Genomic DNA, 26,802 nt, shown 5'->3' on the forward strand with positions numbered 1-26,802 from the left:
ATTTTGCCTGAGGAGTTATTGATCATAGTCTTTATTGAAAGACTTGGTGATCACTCAGCAGTTTTAAACCCAAGCCAAGTAATTGCCACTTTCAGGAAATAAACAATTCCAGAATTAACCCAAAATAAAGTGGTGTAGCTCAATAGATTTCAATCATTAACACCAGCAGAGGATTTGACCTAACTTCAGGAGGAGTATATGAGAGTTCAAAGATGGAAAGCTGTTCTGGCTGCAAATCACTGCAAACCTATAATGTCACTGCATCTTTGTAATCCTAAACACTGCTGTGAGAGCTGAAGCCAACATTTATCACTATGTCCTAAATGTCCTAAATTTTTCACCAACTACATTTTTTTTAAATCATGAGTGATATCTGAATCTGGTTCAATTTTATGTTGTTAATCGTACCAGATAAGAGAGTCTTTCAGTGACAATACGTAATTTTTGCTGAGCATGAAAACAAATTACATCAAACAGCCATAATGATTTATTTTGACTGTAAAGCTTATGAGATCGAATAATTCACTTTTCCCAGACTGAAGTTTCAATCCATTCATCTTCCTCAAATCAACAATGTGATGCAATATTTAAAAAAACAAAGCCAAAACCACCCCTGAAATACCTCAAAACTCCAAAAAACAGCAAAAAAAAACCCAACCACAATTAACCAGCAGAATTGTTCTTCATAACTGAATTTGTCAAAACACGGAATATGAGGTTTCCCCCCTTATTACTATTTTTTTTTCTGTAGGTGGCACCTGTGTGGTTAACCCCACCGACTTGTTCTGCTCTGTACCTGGTCGCTTGTCTCTGCTCAGCTCCACTTCCAAGTACAAAGTGACCATCGCGGAGGTGAAGAGGCGCCTTTCACCACCAGAATGCCTCAATGCTTCCCTCTTAGGAGGTATTTTGAGAAGGTAAGTTGAAGGTGAGGATAATAAGTCCTAGACAGCACTGTATTTTCTATGATTTTTTTTTTACAAATAGATTTGTTTCTCTTGCCCCTCTTGGATAGGTGGTCACAGTTTGGGGAAACAGAAGTAGGTGGATTGGGAGTGAACACTATTTCTAGAGAAATTTTCAATAAATAATAAAAATAAAGCTCTTGTTGACTTTTTTCACAGAAATTTTACATTTTTCAGTGAATTTTTTTTTTTTTTTTTTTTACCCTGTCATTCAGCGATGGATAGGTGTTGTTTTACCTTGTTTAGAATGAAAAAAACCCAAGACGCTCAATGCTTGGAAAATTTCACCAGAGCTACAAATCTGACTTCTCGTTGTGTTTTATGAGGTGTAGTTACACTCCTCACTCATCAAAAACCTCAGCCATGGAGGTATAGGGATATATTTTTCTCCCATTCTGCCTCGTAGACCTTTTGAGTACAGAAAAGATAGACTTAGCAGAATATGGAGGAGCAAAGTGGCAGCCTGTGCCTCCCACTGCAAGTGGAAAAGAAGGAGGCAACTGTAATTCAGCAAAGTGTTTGTAAGTCATGATGTCCCCGAGGTGTCAACTTAGATGGCAGAAGCTACTTGAATGCCCTTTGATCAAAACTAGCTGGAAAGTCACAGGCTATCTCACTGCTGTCACTGAAGGCCACACTGATCTCCATACTTGTACTGAAAGTCATTTTATCCAGCCTGCAATATTCCAAGATGTGTAGTAGTCCAAGAGCTGTCTCCAGCCATCTTGCAGAGTAAGGGCCATAGATCGTAAAATTGTTTCGGGGCATAAGCCCTATTTAACTGTCTCTGTAGGCATTGAAATCAAAAATCTACATCCACAAAAAATTTCCTCTGTTATTGCTTCACCCTGGAGAGGCATTCAGGTAAAAGTCGCAGAAATATTCACTTTAAATACTCATTCTGCAGACTTCATCAATACCAGTGCAAGCTATGAAGAATGCAAGGGCATCCACCTGAATATGGGGACTCATTTCTCTCTTCTGTTGAAATGCTAGAATAAGTGGTTTTTGACCTAGACCAAATAGCACTTCTCCAAATCAACCCTGGGCATAGTTCAGGAGTTAGAAAAGCCAGGGGCTGCTCTCAGGCAGCAGTTTGGATGCACTAATTCTGTTTTAAGAGGCAGAGAGTGTAAATGAATAGGTTTGGTCAGGCTATATCTGTAGGTGTCACAACTAGAGAACAGACTCAAGTACTGTGTAGTTGACCAGCAGAGATGTAGCAAAAACCAAATCTCGTTCATGGCTTGCCTGAGACCTGGCAAGGTTGGTTTTGCATTCTGTTGGTGGTCGCAGTCTAGGTATTTTCCCAACTCTCTTTTCTTCAGGATAAAGAGTTGTCAGAAGACATTTCCTGACATACAACATGACTGAAGTTGTAATGTCTCTTAATGTATAAAAATGACCATCCATATGGTGGTATTCCAAGTTTGGTTCCTTCCTCTGCCTGAAGGAACTTGAACCTGCACCTCAAAACATCCAGTTAAGCACGCTTAATCCTCAGTGATCGGTTATTCCAAATAGAGGGCTCCTCAATACCATTTAGGGTTAATTGAATATTTACTGGACAGAAGCAAAGGTGTAACTGTAGTGATGACTCTATCATTTAATGACCAGGTCTTTCATTTGGGATAGGAGAGATCTAGGTTCCAGTCATTGCTCTATTCAGTGTTTAAGCATTTTAATGTTCGTTATTCACTGCCAGCTGGCTGCTACGTTCATCTAAAAGACACAGGTTAAAATTCCCTCAGGCTGAGCAAGAACTTGAACCTACCTCTGCTGCATAAATGGATATGTCTCAAATGCTTCAAACACTGAGGTACTGCAGAAAAGCAGGTGTGGGATGCACCATTTTGCAAGGACAGAGTGACATAGACAGTTGCGATAGGGGCATAGATAACCAACGATGGGCTGGGACTTTAGCTTCAGCATTTCCTATTGCTTTGTCCTTCTTCCTTGTAAGTATTGGGCTTTGTAGACTACATTTTAAGGTACCCAGGTCTCTACATAAATTGTAGAGGGATAACTGGAGCTGGGCTCCTCATAGACATCTACATTTGAGCAGTTATCTGGCTTCCTTTCAAAGACAAGTGAGAGAGAAGGGTAAAGTCCCCTCATTCTAGACATTTGCTTAAATCATTCCAGAAGTCCATGTTTCTCTCTCAGTTGTCCTTGGAGTCTGGGGTGGCTAAATGTGATATAAGTGACTGTGCTGTCAATATTCAGTCATTGCAATCCCAGGCTCAGTGCCCAAATCAGGACCATGGGTTTCACTAGGTGGAAAGCTGTCTGAATGTCTAATTCTGTTAAAGGACCAACATGAAAGACTCGCACAGGGGGAGAGGGAAATTAAGAATATAGCTCTGAAATTGATGTCATTAGTGTAGGCACTACCCCACACATTTGTCAATAAGGTAAGTACCATTTCTAGACTTATATTAACATGGGAAAAAGTGCAGAAGAAAGACAAGTTTCTCTCTCTTGCTGTTCTCTCACGACAGAGCAAAATCCAAGAATGGAGGACGCTGCTTGCGAGAAAAATTAGACAGACTGGGACTGAATTTGCCTGCAGGAAGAAGAAAAGCAGCGAATGTCACACTCTTGACTTCTTTGGTAGAAGGTAGGGTCTATCATGTTGCAATATAATATAAACATAATTAAGATGTTTCCTTGTCTTCAACACTTTTCAGCCACACTGTTAAATATCATAATCTGTATTTTGTACGAAGAGGAGAATTGACTTGCCTAAAGCCACAGACTGAACCAGTGGCAAAATGGAAGTTCACTCTGAGATACCTTGGCTCTCAGCAAGTGGTTTGGTCCCACAGTTTCCTCAACATTGATCCGTGCTTTTTGTGCTGGGATCTGACTTATGAATTGATGATCCAAGTGTTCTTGTGAGAGAGATGAATGTCTTACACCAACTGCAGAAGTAGGTTTGTTTATCCTCTTTTTTTTTTTTTTAACTTATGAATTTCCTGGAGGTGATCCAAAAATGTGATGATTTTTTTTTCTCCCATAAGAAGGCGTAATATTTAGACAAGCCTTTTCCCCTACACATAAATGAAGGAAATCTGTTTTCAGATAAACTCTAGACAGGCCCAGGAGATACTTTCTTGGCCTTTATTTGTTGTTTAAATATCATTCACCAAATACTGCCAGGCTCTTCAAACCTTCAGCTGGGAGATGTAGGTTCAAACCCCTCAGGCAAAGGGAAGAAACTCTACGTGAATCTCTTCTATTCTGGGTGTATCCACTAAGTACCTGGTTTGTTGTCTGGCTGCGAGTAGCAGCTCTGGGAATTTCAGATCCCTCCTCATTGATGTTGAGAGCACTCAGCTCATCCTAAAGGTCAACACCTTCTAGGATCATAACCTGAAAGGTCCATACAGATCTAGGCAAGTAAGCTGAGGTCTCAGCACATATTACCACTGAATCACAGAATTACACAAAGGTGGAGGCTGGAAGGGACCTCTGGACATCTTCTAGTCCAACCCTCCTGCTCAAAGCAGGGTCAATTAGAAGAGGTAGCTGAGGACCTTGTCTAGTCATGTTTTTAATATCTCCAAGGATGGAGACTCCACAAGGCAGAAATAGTGCTGAGTCCACAACAATGGAGGTTTTTCAGCATTTAAGAGGAGGGACTAAGGTTTTCAGGGGCCATAGAGCACAAGAACTACAGTGGGGTTGCTCTGAAACAAAGGTCTGTCCATATCACACCTGCTTGTAGTAAAGAGAAAGCTGTAATGGAGTTAGAGTACTAGAAAAGGGAGTTTTCTCCCCCAGTTTAGAGGTGTAGGGGATTTTCCTACCTTCACAATCCTTCATTCATCTTGGGTCTTAGGGGGGATGAATAAACAGAGCTATGTGGCCAGCTACTCATTCATTAGAAGAGACTGAGAGAGAGGAACCCCTCTTTCAACTGCTGGCCTAAGACTGATGGGAAAGTGCTTTTACTGTAAGTCGGAATTAGACTCGTTTTTCCCAGGGATGGAGCTGTGCTTGCCTCCCTGACCTTTGCTCAAAGCCAATAACAAACCTATAATCAAGCCTATCATATTGCTTTTGCTCTTGGACTACCTTACGGTGAGTCCTAAAGATATATATTGAGGATACTGAGCTCACTTTGACATTGACTTATTTGCCTAGACATCCTAATCATTAATCCAATGTCTATTGGAATTTTTGGGAAAGGTACCACCATATGAAATAATGCTCCAACAGAGATCAAAATGAAGCTCATTTTCTGTCTGTGTAATCTCACCCAGACTTGACAGTTCACATTGAATTCTTTGAGGCATAAGTTGTCCTCCCCTTGTACGTACAGACATTATTTCCAAGTGGTACTAACTTGTAGCATGGTTCCTGCAAGGAAACCCATCCCTCAGTGGCTCCTGCTGTTGGAAGAGACAGAAATGGAAGGACAGAGGCTTACTTCAGGTTTTAGAAGACATGAAGAAAACAACATTGGCTTTTTTTTGTGTGATGTTAATACATGAATTGATTTGCTAGTCTCATTAAATCCTTAAATATCAGCTGCACTGAGTGGATTTCTCATAAGGACCCAGTACTGTGTCACTCCTGATTACTTTAGAGGATTCTAAGTTTATTAGCACTAAAGGTCCTCACAATCTTCAATGTTCCAAGGTCTTTAATGTCCCTGTAAGGTAGGAATGTGCTCAACCTCTTGAATATCTATTTGAGGCAAGAAAAGGCAAAATTAGTTACATGGTGATTAGATATATTGACCAAAGCCATCTCAAAAGTTGCTGGCATGACTAAGACTTCCCTTCCTCTAAACAGACTAAAATCATTGAGTTTTGGGGAGTACTGCTAAGTTCAACAGAAGAACTGTAATGAATTCCTAGGATGTGGTGGTCATGTGAGGATCCAGACTTTAGGAAAAGTCTGCAAACTTACTATTTTGTTGCAAATCTACTTCTTTTGGGGTTCAGCATGGCTGCTGGGTGTCTACTGTTATTCTTGTTTTGCTTGAGTTGCTCTTTAGTGTCTTTGGTAGGGACTTCAGGGGCCCAAAGTAAGAATTGTTTGACAGATAAATTTTGTTCTTTGTGTTGTCTTCCACATAAATCAGCACAATGGGTGGAAAGACAGACTGGGAGAACTAACTCAGCATCACAAGACTCCACAGCAGTATGGGACAGATCTTTGTGCAACCTGTAGGTGAGGGATGCCCTCTAGTGCCTAGACTCGATGAAGGGAAAGGTCATTTCTCCTACCAGCTCTAAAAGGAAAATTCTTAGCTAATACAACAAAGGCTCCTCCATTGCACACCAGCTTTGCCAAGGCTATGCCTGACTGCCCGCTCAAAGGAGTCAGAGGTCTCCCCAGTAGGAGCAAGAAAGGATGTGAGAAGGGGGGAGATGTCACTGTCTATTTGGACAGACCCCTTACAAGAGAGACACATAGGATAAGTGTTATTGCAGACGCACGTGAGAGCAAGGCATGAATAAATTTAAAAACATCAGATTATTTACAACAAAAAAAAAAAAAAAAGGAAAAAGCACTTACAAAAAAATCTGGAATTGGTTTCCCTGTTAAACCTAATTAAGTCACTGACTTTCCCAGACACAGAATCGACTGCATTCATCATTTGGAGACCAAAATTCTTGAGAAAAATAGGTCAGCAGTTACTTTTTTTCACCCTGCTCTCAATTGTCACACTTCACCCCCCTAGTCTTTGTTTTAATATCCTTCCACTTGGTCCTCCTCCTTTCTCAACCTACAAATAGAAAAAAAAAAAGATTCCTTCCACCTTCTGCCTGTCCCTCCTCCCCCGGGTAACATTTCAGCTGGGTAGAGCATCTAGAGAAGATGAAGCCGAGGAGAGAGTACGAAGTTCAGATGCTGTGTCCCTCTCCTGGGACACAGCTTCTGCCTTCACTCCACATAGGAGCATCTCTCACTCTTGCTAAACCCAGGAGACGCCCACGCTACTCCTCGCACCTGCCCGCAGAAGCTTGAGAAGGTACACAGGCTGGTCTCTCCACTGAGGCTTTCCAGAGCTGTCTCTGCCAATTCATCTTTAGCAACTGTCCTTTTCCATCACGCAAAGCTCTCTGGGCAGTTGTCAAATTATATAGGAAAGGCAGTGCTGCCTATAGCTGCAAAGCCATGTGCTGGATTGAAGGAGAAAGAGTCAATGATGCCAGTGTCTATTCATTCTCTCTGCAGGAGGAAAGAGTTTGGGATATTGGACATAAAGAAATTTGGTTTTAGATTGAAACAAGGGAACTGACTATAAAAGCCAGGTATTTTAGGGGTTTCTACCTTTAGTACGACTCCTCCCAGACATAAATAACAACTAGACAGAAGAAGGTAAATCTAAGGTGAAAGAAGAGATGTCAGTTCATCTACATCTCCAACATTTCCACCTAGAACAAATGCTTGTCCAAATTATGATGTAGAAAAGAAAATAACATATTTTATGACATTTTGTACAAACTCTTTTCCCCACCAAGCAGACTTATTTCTTACTGTACAGTAACACAAGGGACTTCTATTCACTGAGATTAACAAAAAAATTATATGTATAACACAATCCACTTCTTAATACTTCATCATTTGGTCCCAGTTCAAAATGAGATCTTTGCTCAAAAATGAGATATGAGAAATCATGTTCTGCAGAGCATTTTCATGTCCAGTTTTCTATTTTTGTTTAGAATTTGATGTTGTAATTTAGAATGTCTGTTCCTCATATCATATGGAAGTGTGCGCTTAGCCAAATACTTATGAGTACATATAACATGCATTCCTAACACATCAGCTTTCCATTTGCAGTAAAAAATATGTTTTTAAATTATATTTTTTAAATTTGTAGATTTATTTTTTTCATAATAGGTATGTTTGCATATACATTTTTACTTGTACGTATCCACAAACAGATAAATCATCTTGTTTCATTTTGCTCATGATTTTATCTCTTCATATACCATTAGCATTCAATCACAATCCCGGCTCCATGTAAAATAGACAAGCTTTATACTTTTGTATCATTTTCTCAGATCATCAAAATAGTTTAGTATAATTTTCTCAGCTCTAGTAAATAATATACACCATCTTTGGAAAGATAAGTTTTAATGTTAATTCATATTTTCATTCCTTTTCCTTTTGACATTCAGTGAAAACATACAAATTTCAGTCAGTTTGTTATTGATCATGATAAATAAATGCCTATATTTTGTCACGTAAAGTTTTGTTCTCTTGAAGAAGCCAAGACCTTTCCAATAGCTAAATGCTTTAAATACTTTGCTGGCTACATTCCCTGCATTGGTCTGACTGGGACCAGGATAGAGATGTCTGGAGAATGGTAATTCCACCTGACGACAGCTTCAATTGGTTTGACTTTCATCTTCTTTCCACGCTGGCTTGAAAACAAAACCATCAAGGGTTTTGATGGAGTTTCACTAAAAAGCGAAACGTGGTACTCTTCTGCAGTTGACTTACTCTTTAAATCTTTATTTAAGGAAGAGTAAAAGTGTAGCTGAAATAGAAATTTTGAAGCAACTGTAAAGAAATTTAGTAGCTATATTTTAAATTTGTATCCTTTTTCATCCTTGAAGAAGTCTGGGACAGACATTTTAAATATGAAACTGGCAGTCAGCTGTATGTCTCTTCATTCTGACTCACTATCAACACACCACTAAAATCCATTTTAATTTCACTGAAAATTATTTTACTTTTCCAGAAGCTGTAAACTAAGCCAAAACCATTTCTCCTTTCAACTCAGAGATAGTGGTTGCTCGTCACCTTCTTATCCTTTTTGGAAATCATGTTTAAAACATCCAAATAATGAAGATTATTTTGAGTATAATCTTCAATTTTTGCATGTAAAATTGGTTACAACTGCGAAAGTTGTTACTGACTGGTGTCAGCAAACAAATTCCCTGGGAGTAGTGCATGTATTTTACTATCACCTGAATCCAGTTAGGTCAGATAAAGACACAATAAAGTATTTGCTTATGGAAATTAAAGGTATTCTTCTGATAAACACTCCAGTGACAGAAGGGGAGACAAGAAACCCTGAAAAGGTGGAGAACAGAGTCTGGAATAGAGGTCAGGGCATGCGGTTCTTTATGCCTCATGCTGCCCCTGGCACAGGACCACTGCTCCCATGGATGTTTCTGTCTTCCTTGGCTGGGCCAGGTCTGTGCAGAGCAGTCCCAGTCTTGCTGGGGGTGAGATTTGTCTCGTCATCTCTATTGTATCTCTCATATCATGTTGTAGTCAACAGGGAGAAATCAGCACTCCCAGGGGGTTAACAATTAAATTAAATTAATAATTAAACGTTTGATTAGGTTGCTCAGAAAAGCTGTGGAATCTCCATGGTTGGAAATATTCAAGACTAGGTTTGAAAAGGCCGTGAATAACCTGATCTAAGGCCATGTTGTCAGCAGCAGGTGATCTCCTGAGATCCCATCTAACTTTGACTTTTCAATAATTCCTCTGATCCTCTTTTGCCTTCTACTTTAGTATGGGATGGTACATGCTTCAAGTGCTAGTTTGTCTCCATTGGCTTGAAAGTATTAGGTCAGGCACCAACACTGACATGTAATCAGATGAATTCCACTGTGCATGTTCTCAAAGGGAAGTACTACAGATCCTGCATCCCTCCAAACTCTTCACCTGGAGCATCAGCCTGGTCTCCAAAGAGCCAGGGTCCTATGCCACCCCTCATGATGGCAATCAAATACACATCTCTGAAAAAAAAAGAAAAATAAAATAAAAACCCCACACCACCCTAACACCAAAATTATTCTAGAGCACATCTGTAGTGAGCAGAGAGGTGCTCAGTGCCTGCCTCTGTCACAGTCTTCTCATAAAGCCCAGTCAAGCCACGTCCTCCCTTTTTCCCTACCTATAAAACAGCAACTGGGATCTTCATTGCCATCTCTTTTTATTTTATCTGGTCAATTTTGATTGCAATCTTTTTGGAAACAGGATTGTTTCTTGTGCTCAACTTTGGGGTCTGTTCATCTTCAGTGTGTAACACCAGTATGGTGCCTGCCGGCTTAATCTCTATGAAAATACGCTGAGATGTTTGTTATCCTCACAGATCTCTCCTGGGGTAGAAACCTATTCCTCCTTTAGAGGTAGAGAAGTGAAGCACCAAAGGTTGAATTTCAGCTCTTCAGAGTTTTTTATTCCTACTTTCCACTAATTTCCATGTCTGAAAATATTAGTGATGAACTGGGCTTACAAGACTTGAGTACTCACTGGTGGCAAGGAGGGAGCTAAGTGTCTTGATTAATATTTTCTCATGAGAAGAATACCATTCCTGTCTTCTGGCTGGCACCATCTGATGACTAAGCATGAGCAGGACAAATGGTCTGAAATTGGTAACTGAGATTGGGAATGAATGTCTGCAAAAGTGATTTGTTATTGTTTGGGGATTTTTGTAAGAGTGGAAGAAATTCTGTAAGCATAATAATAATAATAACAACACCCTAAAAACTGACTGACCCATTTTGTTTGACCACAGGGGAAGCGTTACACTTGGCCAGAGATTTCGGCTACACCTGTGAAACAGAGTTCCCTGCCAAGGCGGTAGGAGAGCACATCGCCAGACAGCACATGGAACAGAAAGAGCAGACAGCAAGGAAAAAGATGATCCTAGCAACAAAGTAAGAAGGGAGGGGAAAGCTAGAAAAGAAATGTGTCTGTCACTTCTCCTTTTTGGAGCTGGGGGCTGGAGGAGGGAGGAGTGGGAGTATGGAGGTGGGATTGCAGTGACTGCTATCACAACAGGACTCACTGACAGCAAGTGAGAGCAATCCTCTGGATGGATTTAGATGTTTACATTTAGATGGAGATGCTGTAAGAGGAACCTTATTTACTGCAGTGAGGTTTTAGCGGCTATGCTGTCATTGCCTGGGGTTCAGGAGGTATGTACATCTTCTCAGACGCTTTGGTTTAGATGAGAGGAGGGGACTTTATTACACGGTAGAATGGACACAGACTGGCTTTGTCTCCTGCTTGCACAAGCAGGAGGTCTAAGCTTAGACTGCAGAACTAGTTATTTTGGGATAATTATCATTAGTCTGCTAAGGGAGAGATGGTTTGCAGAGGGACAGATCCCCTCTGGCTGGAAATTGCAAGAGTTCCCCTGAAGCCAAAGGTGCTGGAACAATGTACACTAGCAGGGGAGCTTTGCTAGAGCCATTAAAGACACACAGAGATGTGTGACTTTGCTCTAAACAAGCCACTCACCTCCCTAGAGCAGTAACATCATGTTAAGATAACTTTTCATCTAAGTCAATTAACCTTGATGAGGTAGGAATTAGCCTTGATGGGTTAGGAATTAGCCTTCATGAGCCATGGGAAACAGGAATAAATAGTCTGCACAGAACATCACAGACCTACACCAGGCATGCCATATCCCTGCACCGGGTAGCCTTGAGTATGTTCATACTCACTGTGCTTACTGCAGGGTTACACAGGGAAGCCACAGAAGAGCTGAGACCAGAAACCTGAGCTCTCAAACCACAATCCCAGTGCTGGAAATATTTGGGAATCATCCAGGCTGGGATATATCCAACAGAGGGGAATCCCCCCGTGATAGGGGAGAAGGTTGACCAGCAACAGGATTGTCCTTCGTATCCCAATGTCCTTCTGATTTCTCTGTTTGTGGGGAATAGGTGTCACTCTTATATCCAGAGCTTTTTGCCCCGGTGACCCAGAGACAGCATACACTGAAACATCTCAGGCTTGTGAATCCTGTGAATCTAGCCTGTGATCCTTCCCAGAGCACCATGTGTCTCAGGCGGCATTCTCTGGTTGTGAAAGTGATGAGAGACCTCACCCATTACGCTCCTAAGTCCCTTGTAGATTAAAAGGAATAATATAAAAGGGGTATGATCTTATTCTTACCTATATCCATATTTGTTTTAAGGTCCCAAAGGGTTTCAGAAACATGAGAACAAACCAGCTGGGCAGAAGCAGCTCCTCTCTGCACTCTGTGTCTCTCCATTTCCACGTAGCTCATTAGCAATCTGCCTCCCTGGCTCTGCAAGAGCTAATTGTACTGTGGGGCAGCACAACCTAAACAAGAGTTAAGACTGCATGTTGCCCCAGCTGGAGGATTTGCCCCATCTATAAAACGTTACTCAACCATAGCGATACACATCTTCCCCTTTCTTTCTGGCTCTAGTGAGAGATTATATTACCGTGAATTGTACTAATCAGTGGGTGACCATCACATTTTACCTCCAGAGGCTGTCCCACTGAGGCACACGGGTCTCCCTACACTTTCTGACCACTCCATAGCTGTTTTCTCACCCTCCTTTACTACTAAGGTGGGGAGTCATGGGCATGCATTACCCCTAACCCCCATCAACTTTGGGCTTGTAGGCTCTTTTCCTGCACTTGTAAGGAACAAAATTGCCTCTTTCCCCTTCCATCAGTTAAAAGCACCAGCAAATCGACCAGAGAGGTTTGTCAATACAAAGACAGGCCATATCCTACTGCAGTCAAAATGCTCCTAACAGGGACAGATGGGTCAATGTGTGTGCTACTGCCGCCCTCTCCTGCCTGGAAGGAGAACAGGGATTCACAGACCAGCCCTGGTCAGACACTAGGGGAGACACAGGTCCATGACTTTGTAGTACTAACATGGTATTTCTCAGCCTCTGTGTCTGGTAGTACATACTCTAGTCATTTGTCAGGAGTTTCAGTTACTCACGAGGTGTCTATAAGCTCTGGGTTTGTAATTTCACAGCTGCCCTGCCTCGTGCGCTGTGGGTTATGACACCAGAAAAAGTGGTGGGTTGCTATGCTAGCACCAAAAATGACATTGAAATTCCAGGGTGGTAAAATCACTCCTGGCAAGCTTTGCCTGTGGAAAGAAAGGGAGTGCCATTGCCTGTGTGCGTTACCACTGCCTACTCTGGGACAAAGCTAGGAGTCCATAGGAGTGTGCCTGCGGCAGAACTGGTGAGATCTATATGTGGAGCCTTGAGGAAAAATAAGGGGAAAGAACAAAATCACTGCTTTAGGTGCTGACAGCCCTCTTCAACACGTGGAGGTCACTGAGCTTAAAGCAATACTCTCTTCACTGCCCTGCTCAGCTCTACTTGGTCTGAGACTATGGCGATAGTAACACAGTGAATGAAATCGGGACCATTTCTGTCATGGAACAAACCTTATTCATTGTGTTAAACTACCTGACCTTCCCAGACTACCTTTTGGAAATGGTGTCTCACAGTTGCTAGCTCAGGACCTGCCTAGGACAGTACTAGTTGATGCAACAAGATGATGCTATCACCTGTTCTAACAGTCTGATGGTCTAGACAATGAAAAATCAGAGCCTTGCCTGACAATTATCATGGGAAGAGATGATGGGGCTGTGCAGCCAGTATGCAGTGCTGAACACAAGTGACAGCAAGACTGGGATGGGAGTGAAGCAAACTTTGGTTAAGAGCTGAAAGGATAAGAAAAGGATGAACAATGGGAGAAACTGGTCTCCTACGGTTCCCTTTTTCTGCACTCACCTCCTTTGGCTGAGTAGATGATTGGGCACTCCAGAGCAAGATGCTTCAAAAAAAGTCTGAATTGTCATAGTTCTGACCAAAGGGTGCTGATCCTGTCCTGTTAACCCTAGACTCTTTAGAAAGGTTTCAGGACATGTCTATGAAGTCCACAGCGAGATGAAAAGAAGGAAAAAAAAAAAAAAAAAAGAAGCTGGGACCTGGTTTTAGAAGGTCTTTAAGGATGGGTTAGTTCACCTCGCAGAGGTGTGTGAAACCCTGAGTGGCTTTACAATAGGGGACAGAACCTCATCAGGTTGCAGCTAGGACAGATGCAGAACTGCTAAAGGCCACGTCAATAACTCCCCTTGATGGAGAGGCATACTGTCCTACGGGAAACCTCCCAGAGTACTGCAGCACAAGGCCTTCCACATGAGACAGAGGGACAGATACACACACATTTATATGAACATAAAATAGTGTGAATAACAATTGGATTGTCAGGTGGTTACAGCCAGTACAGGATAATCAACACCTGGGCCATGACACCATGCTCAGCTTTCTATTTTCTGAAAAGTAACTCTGAGATCCGATGTACAGGACCTGCTGAGCACCTCTCTGGTATCTGATCTTTGGATGCCTGGTGACTCTATCCCACTTGGAACATATCAGACTCATGGGCGCAGATCTGTCCTGCTCTTCTACTCATTACAAGTCATTTACTTCGGCCACCGTTAGGGATAGGATCATGGACAAGATGGGCTCTTGTTCTGATCCAGTACAGAATTTTTTTATCTTTTCCTGATCATATACTGGAACATAGAATCATAGAATCATAGAATTGTAGAATGGTTTGGCTGGAAAGGACCTTAGGGATCATCTAGTTTCAACCCCCCTGCTATGGGCAGGGTCACCTCCCAGTAGACCAGGTTGTATCTGACTATCTGTCACAAATCATTAGGTGCCTCCTTTGCAGGAGTGACCACGAATTTTTTATTGATTTGTGACCCCTAGGACAGCATAACCAGTTTCCTTTGCTTTTTCAAAGTCACAGTCCAACTCAGCAAATAACTGTCAGCCCCTCTCGCTGTCACTACCCCAGGTGATGTTTTATCAGTAATGGAGGCTCTGAGACACCACTTTGCCTAGAAATCTTCTTGAAAATGTAGGTTACTGCCTTTTACAGGTTTTCATGTATAATAAAAAAGTTTTTCCTTTTCTTTCAGTCTGCCAACATTCAGTAAAGTCTTTTGACATGTGAAGATAGAAGGGAACTTAATTGCACACTTGGTTCTGACACTTTCCTTTGTCAAAATATAAGAACTTTTAAGATGAACTTTTTCAACAGGTAGAAAGGAGAGGTTGGAGGAAGGAGAGAAGAGCAGTGCTGACAGGGCTGACTGGGGACAGTAGATTGTTTAGAAGCCAAAATGACTGACTGTTTTCAGTTCTCGAAAGGAACTGTTTTTCCTCTAAGGACCTGATTCATTAAAAGTGTATGCTGCATTTACATATATTTCTGCTGAATACCTCTCTTTGCCTGAAAGGCTAAGATGATGCTGTCTTTTCAAGCAGTCGGTGTCTAGGTCCATACAGATGACAAGTGCTTACAGAAATCAGGTTTGGATGAAGTCCAGCAGCACAGCAGGAAGTAGTTCTCTGCATTTTATCTCCTGTTAGTCAGGAGAGAAATGTGGTATCCAAAGTCTTGCAGAACAACAGTGATATAATGAGGGGTAAAAACAGGTTAGTATAGTTTCCTTGCTTGCAACTAGGAGATGGAGGACCTTCTAATGACCCAGAAGCTGAGTTTTCCCAGTTATTTTCCTTTATGTTCCTGTCCCATAAGACAACAGTTACAAGGTGATAATGAAGAATTTGAACGTTTTTTACAGCCAGATGTGCAGAGAGTCTTCTAATAGAAATCATGGACCACAGAGATGTTCTGTAGTGTTAGAAACTGGCCTCAGGCACAGTGATTGCATCTGTGCTAACAAAGTAAACCATGCACAAACTGAGTCATCCTATTGCAATTGTCCATATTATTGAAATGTTAGAATGGCTCTCTGAACTCTCCCAAATATCCTCTGGGAATGTTCTACTAGATATCCCACACCGGGGTGCATTCTCAGGAAGACACCCTGTTTAGGAGGCTAGAAGAGCATAACTATATGGATCTTATCAGATGGTGACAATTTGCATGAGGATATGAGAATGACCCCTGGCACCGCTTACTTTACTGGGTGGAATTGTTTACTAGGTTACATGTGGTCACTGTGACCAGTATTAGGTCAACCCAACTGAGTGCCAGGCTAGTATCAGGTAATCCAACTGAGTGTCCTGATAATTTGGTGGGCATCCTGCCCTCCTGAACGACATTAAGTGCCAAATTTCCAGTACAGTCAATGGAGAAGGGTATGCTCATTTGGAGAATTCCTGAGAAAGAAATCCAGACACGTCTCCTTTTTATTTAACTGTATCATAAACCAATTGAAAGTAAGTGACACCTTTATCCATCCGTGATCCAGATAGTACTCTCCTGAGGGCATGCACTAAATGGAGTTGGTTTGGTTTGTTTTTTAAAAAGTACATTGGCAGAAAATTCTATGGAATAGAATGACAAGTGGGTGAGCCACTGAGCTCCTCCTACAGTCACTAGAGAGAAAGTTAGGGTGCAAGTCCTCTGGACTGCTACAGACATCTACTTCAGGCTGCCTGATATATGGCTGAAATGTAACACAATTTAATGAATGTTTCAATAAGAAATGTAAATACTGCTGCTGGAATCAATTCCCACTGTGGGAGAGGTCTCAGCTGAGGATCCACCAGGTCATCTGCCTCAGACTCTAAAAGAAAGCAGATTATGAACACAAATGGAAACCAGAAGAGCAAAGGTAGCATTTTCCTTCAAAACTCCTAGTGCTCCACTTGTCTTAAGAGTTTGGGGTCGAGAAGGAAAAGCCAAAATGGCCAGGACTTCTACTTGCAGATAAACCAGTGCACACAAGCAAATGTACAAGTAGTGGTGCATTTACACAAAGTCTTCAGGCATGGTCTAATGCTAGTTCACAATTTTCTTTAACCACATCCCTTGCTTCTAATTTAGGTGAGCTAAGCCAGACTTAATACTGACAAACTGGGTCCAACTCAGGAGATAAATCACATTTTAAAATGTCAGTGGTAATATGGTTCCAGAGGGGAACTGTTTCTGTTCAAAATATTCTGTACATTGCTGTGTCTGAGAATTTGGGGCAGGGAGGCAAGAGAGGGATTTGTTTGCCTTTAATTTCTTTAACAATGCCTCTGCCAAACATTCCTATTCTTATTGAGATCACACAGGATAAGGCGACAGTGTTATGGGAATCAACATTATGGAAACGATTACACCTGTCTTATTTAAGGATTTCCGCTTTCCTTTTAGACAAATATGTAAAGAATTCCAAGACCTTCTAAGTCAAGACAGATCACCCCTCGGATCTTCCAGACCGACTCCAATATTAGACCTCGACATCCAGAGACATTTAACACATTTCAGGTATGATTTGTAAAGAGGATAATTAACTAAAATCCAAAATTTTGATAAAAACTACATATGATGTTATAATAGTATTTGCTCCCTTACCTAGAAGACTATAATCCCACCACTATCTGTGCCTATTAAAAGCTCATCTTTGCCCAGCAACATCGTTTAAGCTAGTTGTACTCACGGTGCTTCTAAGACCACAGTCTGGGTTTGAGTAATTTTCTACATCTGCTGGCCAAATCTCCCCATCTGCCCAGAAAGTTGCCTTGCTCTGGATGTGAGCCAAATCACAAGCCAACCAACGAAGGGGATGGTACAGAAATGTAGAAACTCAAGTTCAGAACCAAAATTACAATATTGATGAATCAAAGTAGCAGCAAAAGGAGGCTCAGTTAGGCTGCATCCTTACCAATGAAATAAACAGTTCCAGAGCCTCCTCTATGCTACAGAAACCATTTGACATGCCCTAGCAATGTTTAACCTACTCGTGTAGACAGTCTAAGAAGCTGTTATGAAGACAAGGATCCATGGTACATGCATGGCAAGTCCAAACTTCATAAAAATTTTGTCCAACTTACGTAAAAAAGCTTATAGACAGTTTGGGATCAGGAAGATTTATTATCCCAGGAGTAGCTGTGCAATTTCACGTTTTTGCTTTAGGCTAAGTCTAGATACAGTCAACAGTGAGATGGGCAATTCTGGAGGGCCACTTTGAAATAGTGGGGTCGTCTAAGATATTTATCAGATATAAGTGTGAGGAAACATCCTAGACATGGTCCTGTCTTTGCCTGGACCACAGAGGGGAATAAGTGACTAGCTGACATGGCAGATTTTTTTTTCTAGCCATTAGCTGGTACCTGAAAAAATCGTATAAGGAACTATTTCAAAGAGTTGGTTACAGACCAAGCAGGTTTGTTAGGCTTATAAAGCCTTAGAGTGAAGTTGCATACTCTTTAGCACAGCCAGCTAAGCCACTCTTTATTCATTGGCTGGGCAAACAACTTCTGTGCCCCAACATCTCAACATCTTTTAGTTGTTAATATTCTGATATAGCACTAAGCACCTACCAGCCAGATGGTGGTGTGGTACTTAAAGTTTAGTCCTTCTGACATAGAATGGAATCTAAAATATTATTCCACCTCTTCCATCTACCTGTTAAGGGATGGGGAGAGGTATGGGCAAAACATGATCCACAAATGCACACATTCCTCTTTATGCTTGCACATACCTGTGTGCATCCTATGCGTATACAAACACGTCTAGACAACCCCACTTCTATTGCCATGCAGTGATACGCACATGCATACACATGCCAGCTACCTGTGTGTGTATTTTCCCTTATACACACACTCCAAAATGCCTAACTACTTATGCACACCGAGGAAGACATACTTATTTATACAGAATACTCGTAGAGGGATTTTAATGGGCTACGCTTGTGGAAAAATAGATAATTCCTCATTACATGCACACAAAGTAAACATGACACAAGGTAGTTAATCCCCAAGGATTCCTGTGTTTAAAGAAGGAATAGCAGTCAGGATAAAATGCTGAAGGCTTCAGCTAGAAAAGCTGTCAACTGGTACAGCTCCCATCCTTTCTCTGCTTCACTTCAGTAGGTTGGAGTATACAAATCTTCTGTAGGCAGCTCCTGGATCATCCAGTGGTTTCTTCATGCCTGCTGTAGGCAACAAGTGGTGGACTGAATATGGGCAACTAGAAGAGCAGAGGTCTTGGTCCTAGATAGATGCTTCTCTGGGTTTAAATCAGACAGCCTTCTCTGATGTCTGTTCTTGGGGAACGAGTAGTATTGCTGAGACCATATTCCTTTTCCAACTGTTATTGAGAAGTTGAGGTCAGATGCAGCTTCTGACCCAGACTTCTGACTCTGCTCATCCACGTGTAGGTGCCTCCATTTCAGCCAGCTGTATATCTTCTGCTGTAATCTCTAGGGATCTCACCTGTATAGCCTGTGAATTCTGCATTACAATTAAACAGGCCTAACGTAGATATCTACGCTAGTGCGACTTGAATTTCTCTCTAAACTGTATTGACAGAACAGACTGGTCTAGATCTCCAGCTGAATGGGAGCTCAGCCAACTACCGCACACTAGGCACTTACACTGTAAATAGCTAAATGTAGTATAGGCAAAAGAATCGCTGTTCCCAGCCCCTAAATCTGGCAGCCTTCACAGTTAAGTAATTTGAACCATTTGCCTTCTTGAGACTAAATACCACAGAAGGCACTTAAATCTGTCTCAGATGTCAGAGAAGATGTGAGAATGCAACTCACTATATGTTCCAGGAGCATTAAGCATTTTCTGAGTCACATTTTCAAAACAGACTGCTTCTGACTCATCACTTGGTTTCTCTGGCTTTCTCTGAGGGATGATGCTCACACTGAACCAACCTGTGTCACAAGAAATTTCATAGAATCCTAGAATGGTTTGTGTTGGAAGGTCCCTTAAAGATCATCTAGTTCCAGCCCCCTGCCATGGGCAGGGACACCTCCCGCTAGCCCAGGTTGCTCAAAGCCTCATCCAGCCTGGCCTTGAACCCCTCCAGGGATGGGGCATCCACAGCTTCGCTGGGCAACCAATTCCAGTGCCTCACCTCCAGTGCCCTACTGTGGGCAGTTCTTCACTCTTCCAGTCCCTGCCTTTCCCTTCAGTGATTTGGGCAGTGTGGCTCAAGCCCTTTCCAGTGAAGACTGAGGCAAAAAAACCATTGAGTACCTCAGCCTTCTCCATATCCTGGGTAATGAGGTCTCCCATTTCCTTCTGGAGAGGGCTCACATTTTCCCTAGTCTTCCTTTTGTCCCCGATGTACCTATAGAAGCTTTTCTTGTTGCCCTTTACATTCCTGCCTGGATTTAATTCTATCACGGCTTTACCTTTCCTAACCTGGTCCCTAGCCACTCGAACAATGTATCTGTATTCCTCCCAGGCTACCCATCCTTGCTTCCACTCTCCATAGGCTTATTCTTTGAGTTTAAGTTTATCCAGGAGTTCTTCATTCATCCGTGCAGGCCTCCTGGCATTTTTGCCTGGCTTGTTCTTTGTTGGGATACATCACTCCAGAGCCTGGAGGAGGTGATCCTTGAAAATCAACCAGCTTTCTTGGGCCCCTCTTCTCTCCAGGGCTTTATCCCATGGGACTCTACCAAGCAGACCCCTGAAGAGGCCAAAGTTTGATCTCCTGAAGTCCAGGGTAGTGAGATTTGCACCTGATCAGCTGGGAATGAGAGAAGAGGAGGAAATTCTTGGTACCCTGACACATGGAGAAAGTCCTTGTAACCCAGGGACAACATGCTCCCTGCAGTCTGAGGGACAGCACAGCCTCCTGCTGGTCACAAGCATAAATGTCTGCTTGTCGTTATACACCCCTTGCAAATTGTTTCATAAAAAGATGTTGAAAGCATTTGCCTGACATAAAGCACAAACCTAACAGTAAGAATTCAAATATTCGAAGTACACTGGCCTCCACATCCCCAATCGTAGTCCCACCTGAGATGAGATTTCCAAAAGAGCAGGTTGTCCTTACTTATTAAGTGGAATGAACACAATTATGATGTTTCTACATCTAGAAAGAGTTTCTGCAGTTTCTGAAGACAGAGTCAGCAGTGAATCACAGGGCAAACAATAAAATCCTGGAGACCTGTTACTGAGTGCTGAGACGCTTTGTCTACACACGTGAGTGTATCTTTGTCATCCTCTAATGGTTATCTGTGTAAATGCAATTGTGAGTCTACTACAGTAGACAGCAAAGTCAGCACATCAGTGAAAGAACCCAAAAGTTTCTACAGAAGTCCTTTTGAGCTCCCCAAAATTTCATGAAAACTACAGTTACCTGAAAACCCACCAAAAAAAAGAATCACATTCTGTGCTGGGAAGCCAAAAAAAACATGATGCAAAAAACTTGCAAGGAGAAGACTTGCTGAGATTATATTCAAGAGATCTGTGTTTGTTTCTTGGTTTATATACACAGACTCCCTGATGGTGTTAGGCAGCCTCTTAGTCTCACTTTCTTCACTTGTAAAATTGGGTACAGACATACCTTCTGTGTCTGCCTTTGGGACACTTCTGCCTGTAAGAATCTGTGGTGTTTGGAAAGTTCAGGTATCCCATTAATGTCATCAATCATACACCAAAAGGCGAATACCCACCGACTACAGAAGTTGGATTTGACCCTTTAACTTCAAGGTTACATTTCATCAACATGCAAAATCCCATCCGGATCATCTGTCTTATATATAAAATATAAAGACAGCAAAACAGCAAAGGGAAAACTACTTTCTTGCAAGTGACACTTCTTGCAGTGCAGGAACCGTATAAAAACAGACAAAAAATAATAGGCTCAGAATACAGAAGCTAGATAATGAAAGCAATCAGCATCCTCACAAATTATTCTGTGTTTTTCCTAACCATCCAGCTGATATGAAACCCCCTTCCTATGAAACTATTTGAGACAAGAGTTTTGTCGTTTAGCTAGTCTCTGAGCCTGGAGCTGTCAGCCTCCTGCGAGTGCCTGGCATCACACTGACAAGGTGACACAAAAAGTGACAGGCAAGAAACCACAGGCTCAGACTTTGGGAACAGCAAGAAAGTAACATCCTTCTCTCTGAAGCGTAAAAGGGAGCAATGAAATGGGTTTTGAAGCTCAACATGTTTTTTTAAATTGTAACAAAAAGTCAAGTCCAAAGCCTAACTGATGGGTTGCCTTTACAGATATGCTTACCCCCCTTATATATTGTTCTCTCTCTTTTTTTACGCTTCTTTGCTTATCAGGAGGTAGAGCAGCTGCTGTTGTAATTCCAGTCATTTCGGTTAGCAGCCCTCTGTTTGGATGTGCAGACTGGAAGAAGCCTGGTGCAGGATGAAATTTGTGGTGAAACAGCTCTGGTGCCCTCTAGAGTTCCTTGATTTCCATCATCTCTCTCAGTCTGGCTTTAGATTCAGCTAGCTGCAAGAGATAACATTGGTTCCTAGTGCTGAGGTTCTAGTAATCAACAAATTGTTCCTCTCTTTCTCTCTTTCTCTCTTTCTTTCTTTCTTTCTTTCTTTCTTTCTTTCTTTCTTTCTTTCTTTCTTTTCCTTGGCTGTTCATTTACCAAAGGCATTAGAGTTCCTTCCTCTAGGATTTTTCCCTCGCTCCCTTTCTCAGGGATTCCCTGTTTGATCTTTCCATAGCAAGGTTTCCATCACCTTCTCCTGCTCTGCTGATGACCAAAATCCTTTTAGAAGGCTGAGAATTTCTAATACTACCAATGATTTTTATCATCAGTGTTATGATACCATATTCCCTAGAGTTACAATTTATAGAGTCAAGAGAAAAGATGAGAATCTCTTTTCTTTATCCTCTTCATTAACAAATAAATTCCATGACTACCAAGGAAAAGGCAAATATACATTCATCAAAAAAAAAAAATGGAAAAGAGCTTGAGGAGCTTAATTTGGTTTTTAATCTAGCACTTAAGATTTCTTAAAATGTTTAGGGCATGCTCATGTTTCCCAAAAAAAAAGGAATGCCATCTTTTCATTTCCAAGTTACAAAGTTACAAAGTTGCATTGTCCTCTGTCATCAGCATGTTTATAAGGTTTACTTCTTGGTCATGAGAAAACTTGAGGAGGGTGATGGGTCTTCTTCAGCTGCCTCACTCGAAAAACTCTATGCATAGTAACAAGCTGGATGAATAAGATTTGTTTCTCTGCCTTCCTGTAGGGAAGTGATGTGACTGGTGACTAAGTGAAAGGAGAAGAGGGAGGAGCTGATGGTAGTGTGAGAGTCATGCTCACTCTTTGTCAACATCTTTTTCTCATTCAAAACTAGCAAGTCACTATGTTACCCAGTGGTATTTGGAGGATATGATGTGCTATGCTGGAAACACTTCTTAGCAAACCCCCAACAGCTTCTGTGAGCGTCATGTGCACCAGAGTACCATGGCTTAATCTTTGGTCTATAGTTCAGAAACACTCCATAATCACAGTCTTGAATGTTTCAGTTCTGTTCTCTGAGTGATTCTCCTCAAGTGGAAAATGAGTCCCAAGGTTTAAAATATGCAGAGCTGAAACAGAATATTTTGGAAATATGGGGCATCAGCTCTAGCACTCTCTTCTTATTTTCTCCATTGTTTTCACACATGGTAAAATGAGGTCCATCTGCTTAGAAGAACATGTTCGTAATACACGTGCTTGGTTACGAACAGAAAACAAAGCATAAGGGCTTACTTTGCAAGGCAACTTTTGTGTGTGCTGTTTGCCATTCTGATCCTATAGACTACTTATCCTTGTCATATATACTGGTCGTCTTCCAATGTTTACCTTGACTATCAGTCTAGTTTGTGTCGGTTAGGCCTACAGACCTTCTGAAGTAAGGTTATCACAATTTAATTCTCTAGGCATCCTCCCCAGGACAGATCTTAAAAACAACAGAAACACCTCAAAAGTCGATATAGGCGTCTCTGACTTAGGATGTTACTTGTATCAGTGAAGACTATCGAATCTTTTCCCATTTCCTTTACAGCCATCGAGTCTTACCAGATATTATTATTTGTCATCTACCATGTATTGTTATATTTGGATAATCATGGTTTTTCACATTCAAAGTTCTGAGGAAGTCCAACCAAGAAGTTCAAGCTTGCTTTTTCTTCATTGTTATTGTTTTAAAGTATTTATTTATTTTAAATGAGGGTGTAAACATTCAGTGCAGATGGCCTCTTCCCCCCTACCGAGAGGGAATCTGTTTCTTTTGCCTCATGTTGCAGTTTCACCAGCCTGAGGTGTGGAGGAGTCCTTGAGGTAGTTGCCAAATGAGAGTCCAAGCCTTCAGGCACACTTGGATCTTTTCACTTTTAAGTAAGGCCATCATTAAAACATGAGCAGACATAATTGCATCATAGTGCTGGACAGAATTGCAGGCAGGTCTGGATGTCCTTAAGCATAAGGCTTTTTAATATGTTGGCCTGATGCTCATTGCCTTTTTTTCTGCAACTCTCCATACATAGTACCAAACCCAGAGATTTTAGCCTTACCTTTTAGAACAACAAAATTACCAGTTTATAGGAGTTGCAATGAGATGCACTACAAAGCCAACAATACCCAGAAGACTTCATTATGAAACCATCATGTTTAATTTTGGGCTTTTAAATCCAGATGAAAGAATTACAATGAAAGCAACTCTTTCATAGGCGTGGAGCGTACCAAAAAAATGAACCAACTTCAGTGGGAGCGCAGTTAATCTGAAAAATCAGGCAACGAAGTATGACTTTCAGGGAATACATTTGTATTCTTTGCCATTAATCTTCTCTCTGTCACGTCTGATTTAAATGTAAAATCTGATTTTCTCCTCAACTTGAAAATTACTTTCATGAGCAGAGGGAAATTATACAACATTTTTAGGTTTTTCAAAGACTTTCACTTGTTGAGAAATGAAGTCCACAAAAATTAGAGCAAGGGGAATTACTGATAAAAATATAAGACAAAGTAGAAGATAATATCTCTCAGCCTTTTTATTGTCATTACATAAAGTGAGGCTAAAAATTACACCCTCACAGGAGCATAGCAAGGGAGTCTGGTCAGAAATTTTCCATGAAAGGTTTTTTCTCAACAAGTTTCATGAGAAAATTAATAGGCTCTGCATATCCCCATCCGTGGATAAGAATATATTCCTCAGGACTTGAAACCAGAGTTGTCATGAGACTGTGCAGTGCCATTTCACTAAAAAAATGGTCACCTTTTTTATAAGAAATACAATATTGTCTTGAAAAAAATGTCATATCTGATGGTTAGTGGTACATAAAGACCTCTAACTCACCTCACTAAATCCTTTTCTTATGAGCACTAGTTAAACAAGAAGCTTAAGGTTCTGCTCAAGAAAAAATACCCATACCTAAGTGTTTTGATATAAGCTTGGTGTCTAAGCTTGCCATGTAGTCAATGAAGATCTAGGACAAGATATAGCTGAGTAACCACTAGCATGCAGCATCTTTTTAGATGCTATTGGGTATGCCATCAGACCACTGCTGCTCTGAAAGGGTGCTGTTCTGTAAGCCCTCTGCTTTACCTGTTCACAGGATGCAGATGTCTCACTACCACAGGGCATCTCAAATAGATCAAATACATTTTTATTCAGCTTGATGGAATCCTTGGTGTAGCCAGAAGAGTGGTGCAGCTCACCATAGAGGAGACACATCCAGTTCGTGTGTTAAATCATTCTCCAAACTTTGACTGTATTGAATAAAGCCCCAGGGCATGATTCAGTTGCCTGAACATTGGTATTTAGTGCCATGTGAGATACACAAGGGTAACCTACCTGCCATCAGAACACCTAGAAGCAAGGTGGACTTAAGTCCTACATCATATCTAGCAAATCTGTGCAGATTTTTCAGATGTCATAGGACATCTCAAATCGCTGTAGACTCATATACGTAGGAAACTACATTAAGTCCCCTTTGATGGTAATGGGACTTTAGGCATTGTTGATGTGCACACCCACAAGTTGGCACCTATGTTTACGTCCCTTAATATCAGATTTTGTCCCATTCTGGTATTTTCTACAGTCTTTTTCAGCATTTGAGAACATTAAGGTTTTCCATCCTTGTTCTTCGCCCTACAAATAATTTCTGAGACAATCTTTACTCTTCCGGGTGTATTGAGCTATTAAATCAGCACAGTACTACTCCTTTTGCTCAGGAGTCGAAAGGTTCAAAGACTACAGGCCAGAAGATTTTTTTTCGGTTCAATCCTTTGTTAAAGGATTTGCATCTACCAGAAATGAATGATTGCAAATATTGCCGACTTTTAAAATAGATAAACTTTTTTTTTTTTTGCATGCGAGATCAAAATATTGTTATATCCATCTCGGTATCGTCAGTTCCTCAAATCAAGACCCAGAAGGTTACACAAGCAGTGTAAAATCATGAGATATTATATCTAGTAGTGATACACTTGAATTTCCTTTTTATTGCTTTCTGATACCGTAAGCTCCATCACCTTTTTTTTTCTCTGAACTTACTAAGACTAGAAATTACGACAAATGCAACACAAAATCTTGACACCAGCTGACTCTTAAAAAGACTTGAAAGGGCTAAAAATACACTTATCTATATGTTACTGCTAATCCTGTTTTTACTGCTATTAAAAACATGACTTATGACAATGATTATTTTAATTTTCCTAGTATATCAGGAATTTCTAAAAAAAAATAAAATTAAACTGAGGTATGTTTACCTCTTTTTAATGTTAAATTTAAAAGATCCAGATATTACTACAAGTCCAAACTTCAAGAGTTGTGGGGTATTATTAATTGATGTCTGCAAAATAGTCCTTGTAAATATTTATCATTTTCTTCTCATTACTAACTGAGGATAAACATTAATTCCTGCTTTGAAGAGTGCCTGGAGACTGATGGATAAACATTCTAAAAGCAAGTTATTTGTTAGTAGCCCTTGGGAAACTTTTTGTAAAAGACTGGGCCACTCCCAGTCTGAAACAGAGAGGTATTGCCAAACCGAGTTCTCATTTTGAAGAATGCCAGAAGTTTGGTGTCTTCCCTAGGATACCAGCTTTCCTAGCAGAGAGGGTTCTCATGCCCACCAGACAGAAAGATCACCCTAAAGGCAATCCCAGAGGCTTTCCTATGGGCTTTTTTTTTTTTAATATATAACCACCCGGAGTACTGTGTTCAGATGTGGGGCCCCCAACATAAGAAAGACCTGGACCTGTTGGAGAGAGTCCAGAGGAGAGCCACAAAAATGGTCAGAGGCTGGAGCACCTCCCCTATGAGGACAGGCTGAGAGAGTTGGGGTTGTTCAGCCTGGAGAAGAGAAGGC

General features: G+C 41.2%; 1 protein-coding gene across 1 annotated transcript in view; it reads left to right on the top strand.

The window, feature by feature from the left end:
* Window positions 1–751: 751 nt before the first annotated feature.
* The window catches only part of TFAP2D (transcription factor AP-2 delta (activating enhancer binding protein 2 delta)), a gene marked incomplete at its 5' end in the record, with an annotated part of 28,494 nt that continues 2,443 nt past the window's right edge, over window positions 752–26,802 (top strand). The window contains 4 exons of the mRNA XM_010073141.1: window positions 752–917; window positions 3,467–3,585; window positions 10,468–10,609; window positions 16,872–16,985. Coding sequence (XP_010071443.1) covers window positions 752–917; window positions 3,467–3,585; window positions 10,468–10,609; window positions 16,872–16,985 — 541 coding nt within the window. The remainder of the gene's footprint in view (window positions 918–3,466; window positions 3,586–10,467; window positions 10,610–16,871; window positions 16,986–26,802) is intronic.

Source organism: Pterocles gutturalis, unplaced genomic scaffold (genome assembly GCF_000699245.1).
Source record: "Pterocles gutturalis isolate BGI_N339 unplaced genomic scaffold, ASM69924v1 scaffold2997, whole genome shotgun sequence".
Lineage (NCBI taxonomy): Eukaryota > Metazoa > Chordata > Aves > Pterocliformes > Pteroclidae > Pterocles > Pterocles gutturalis.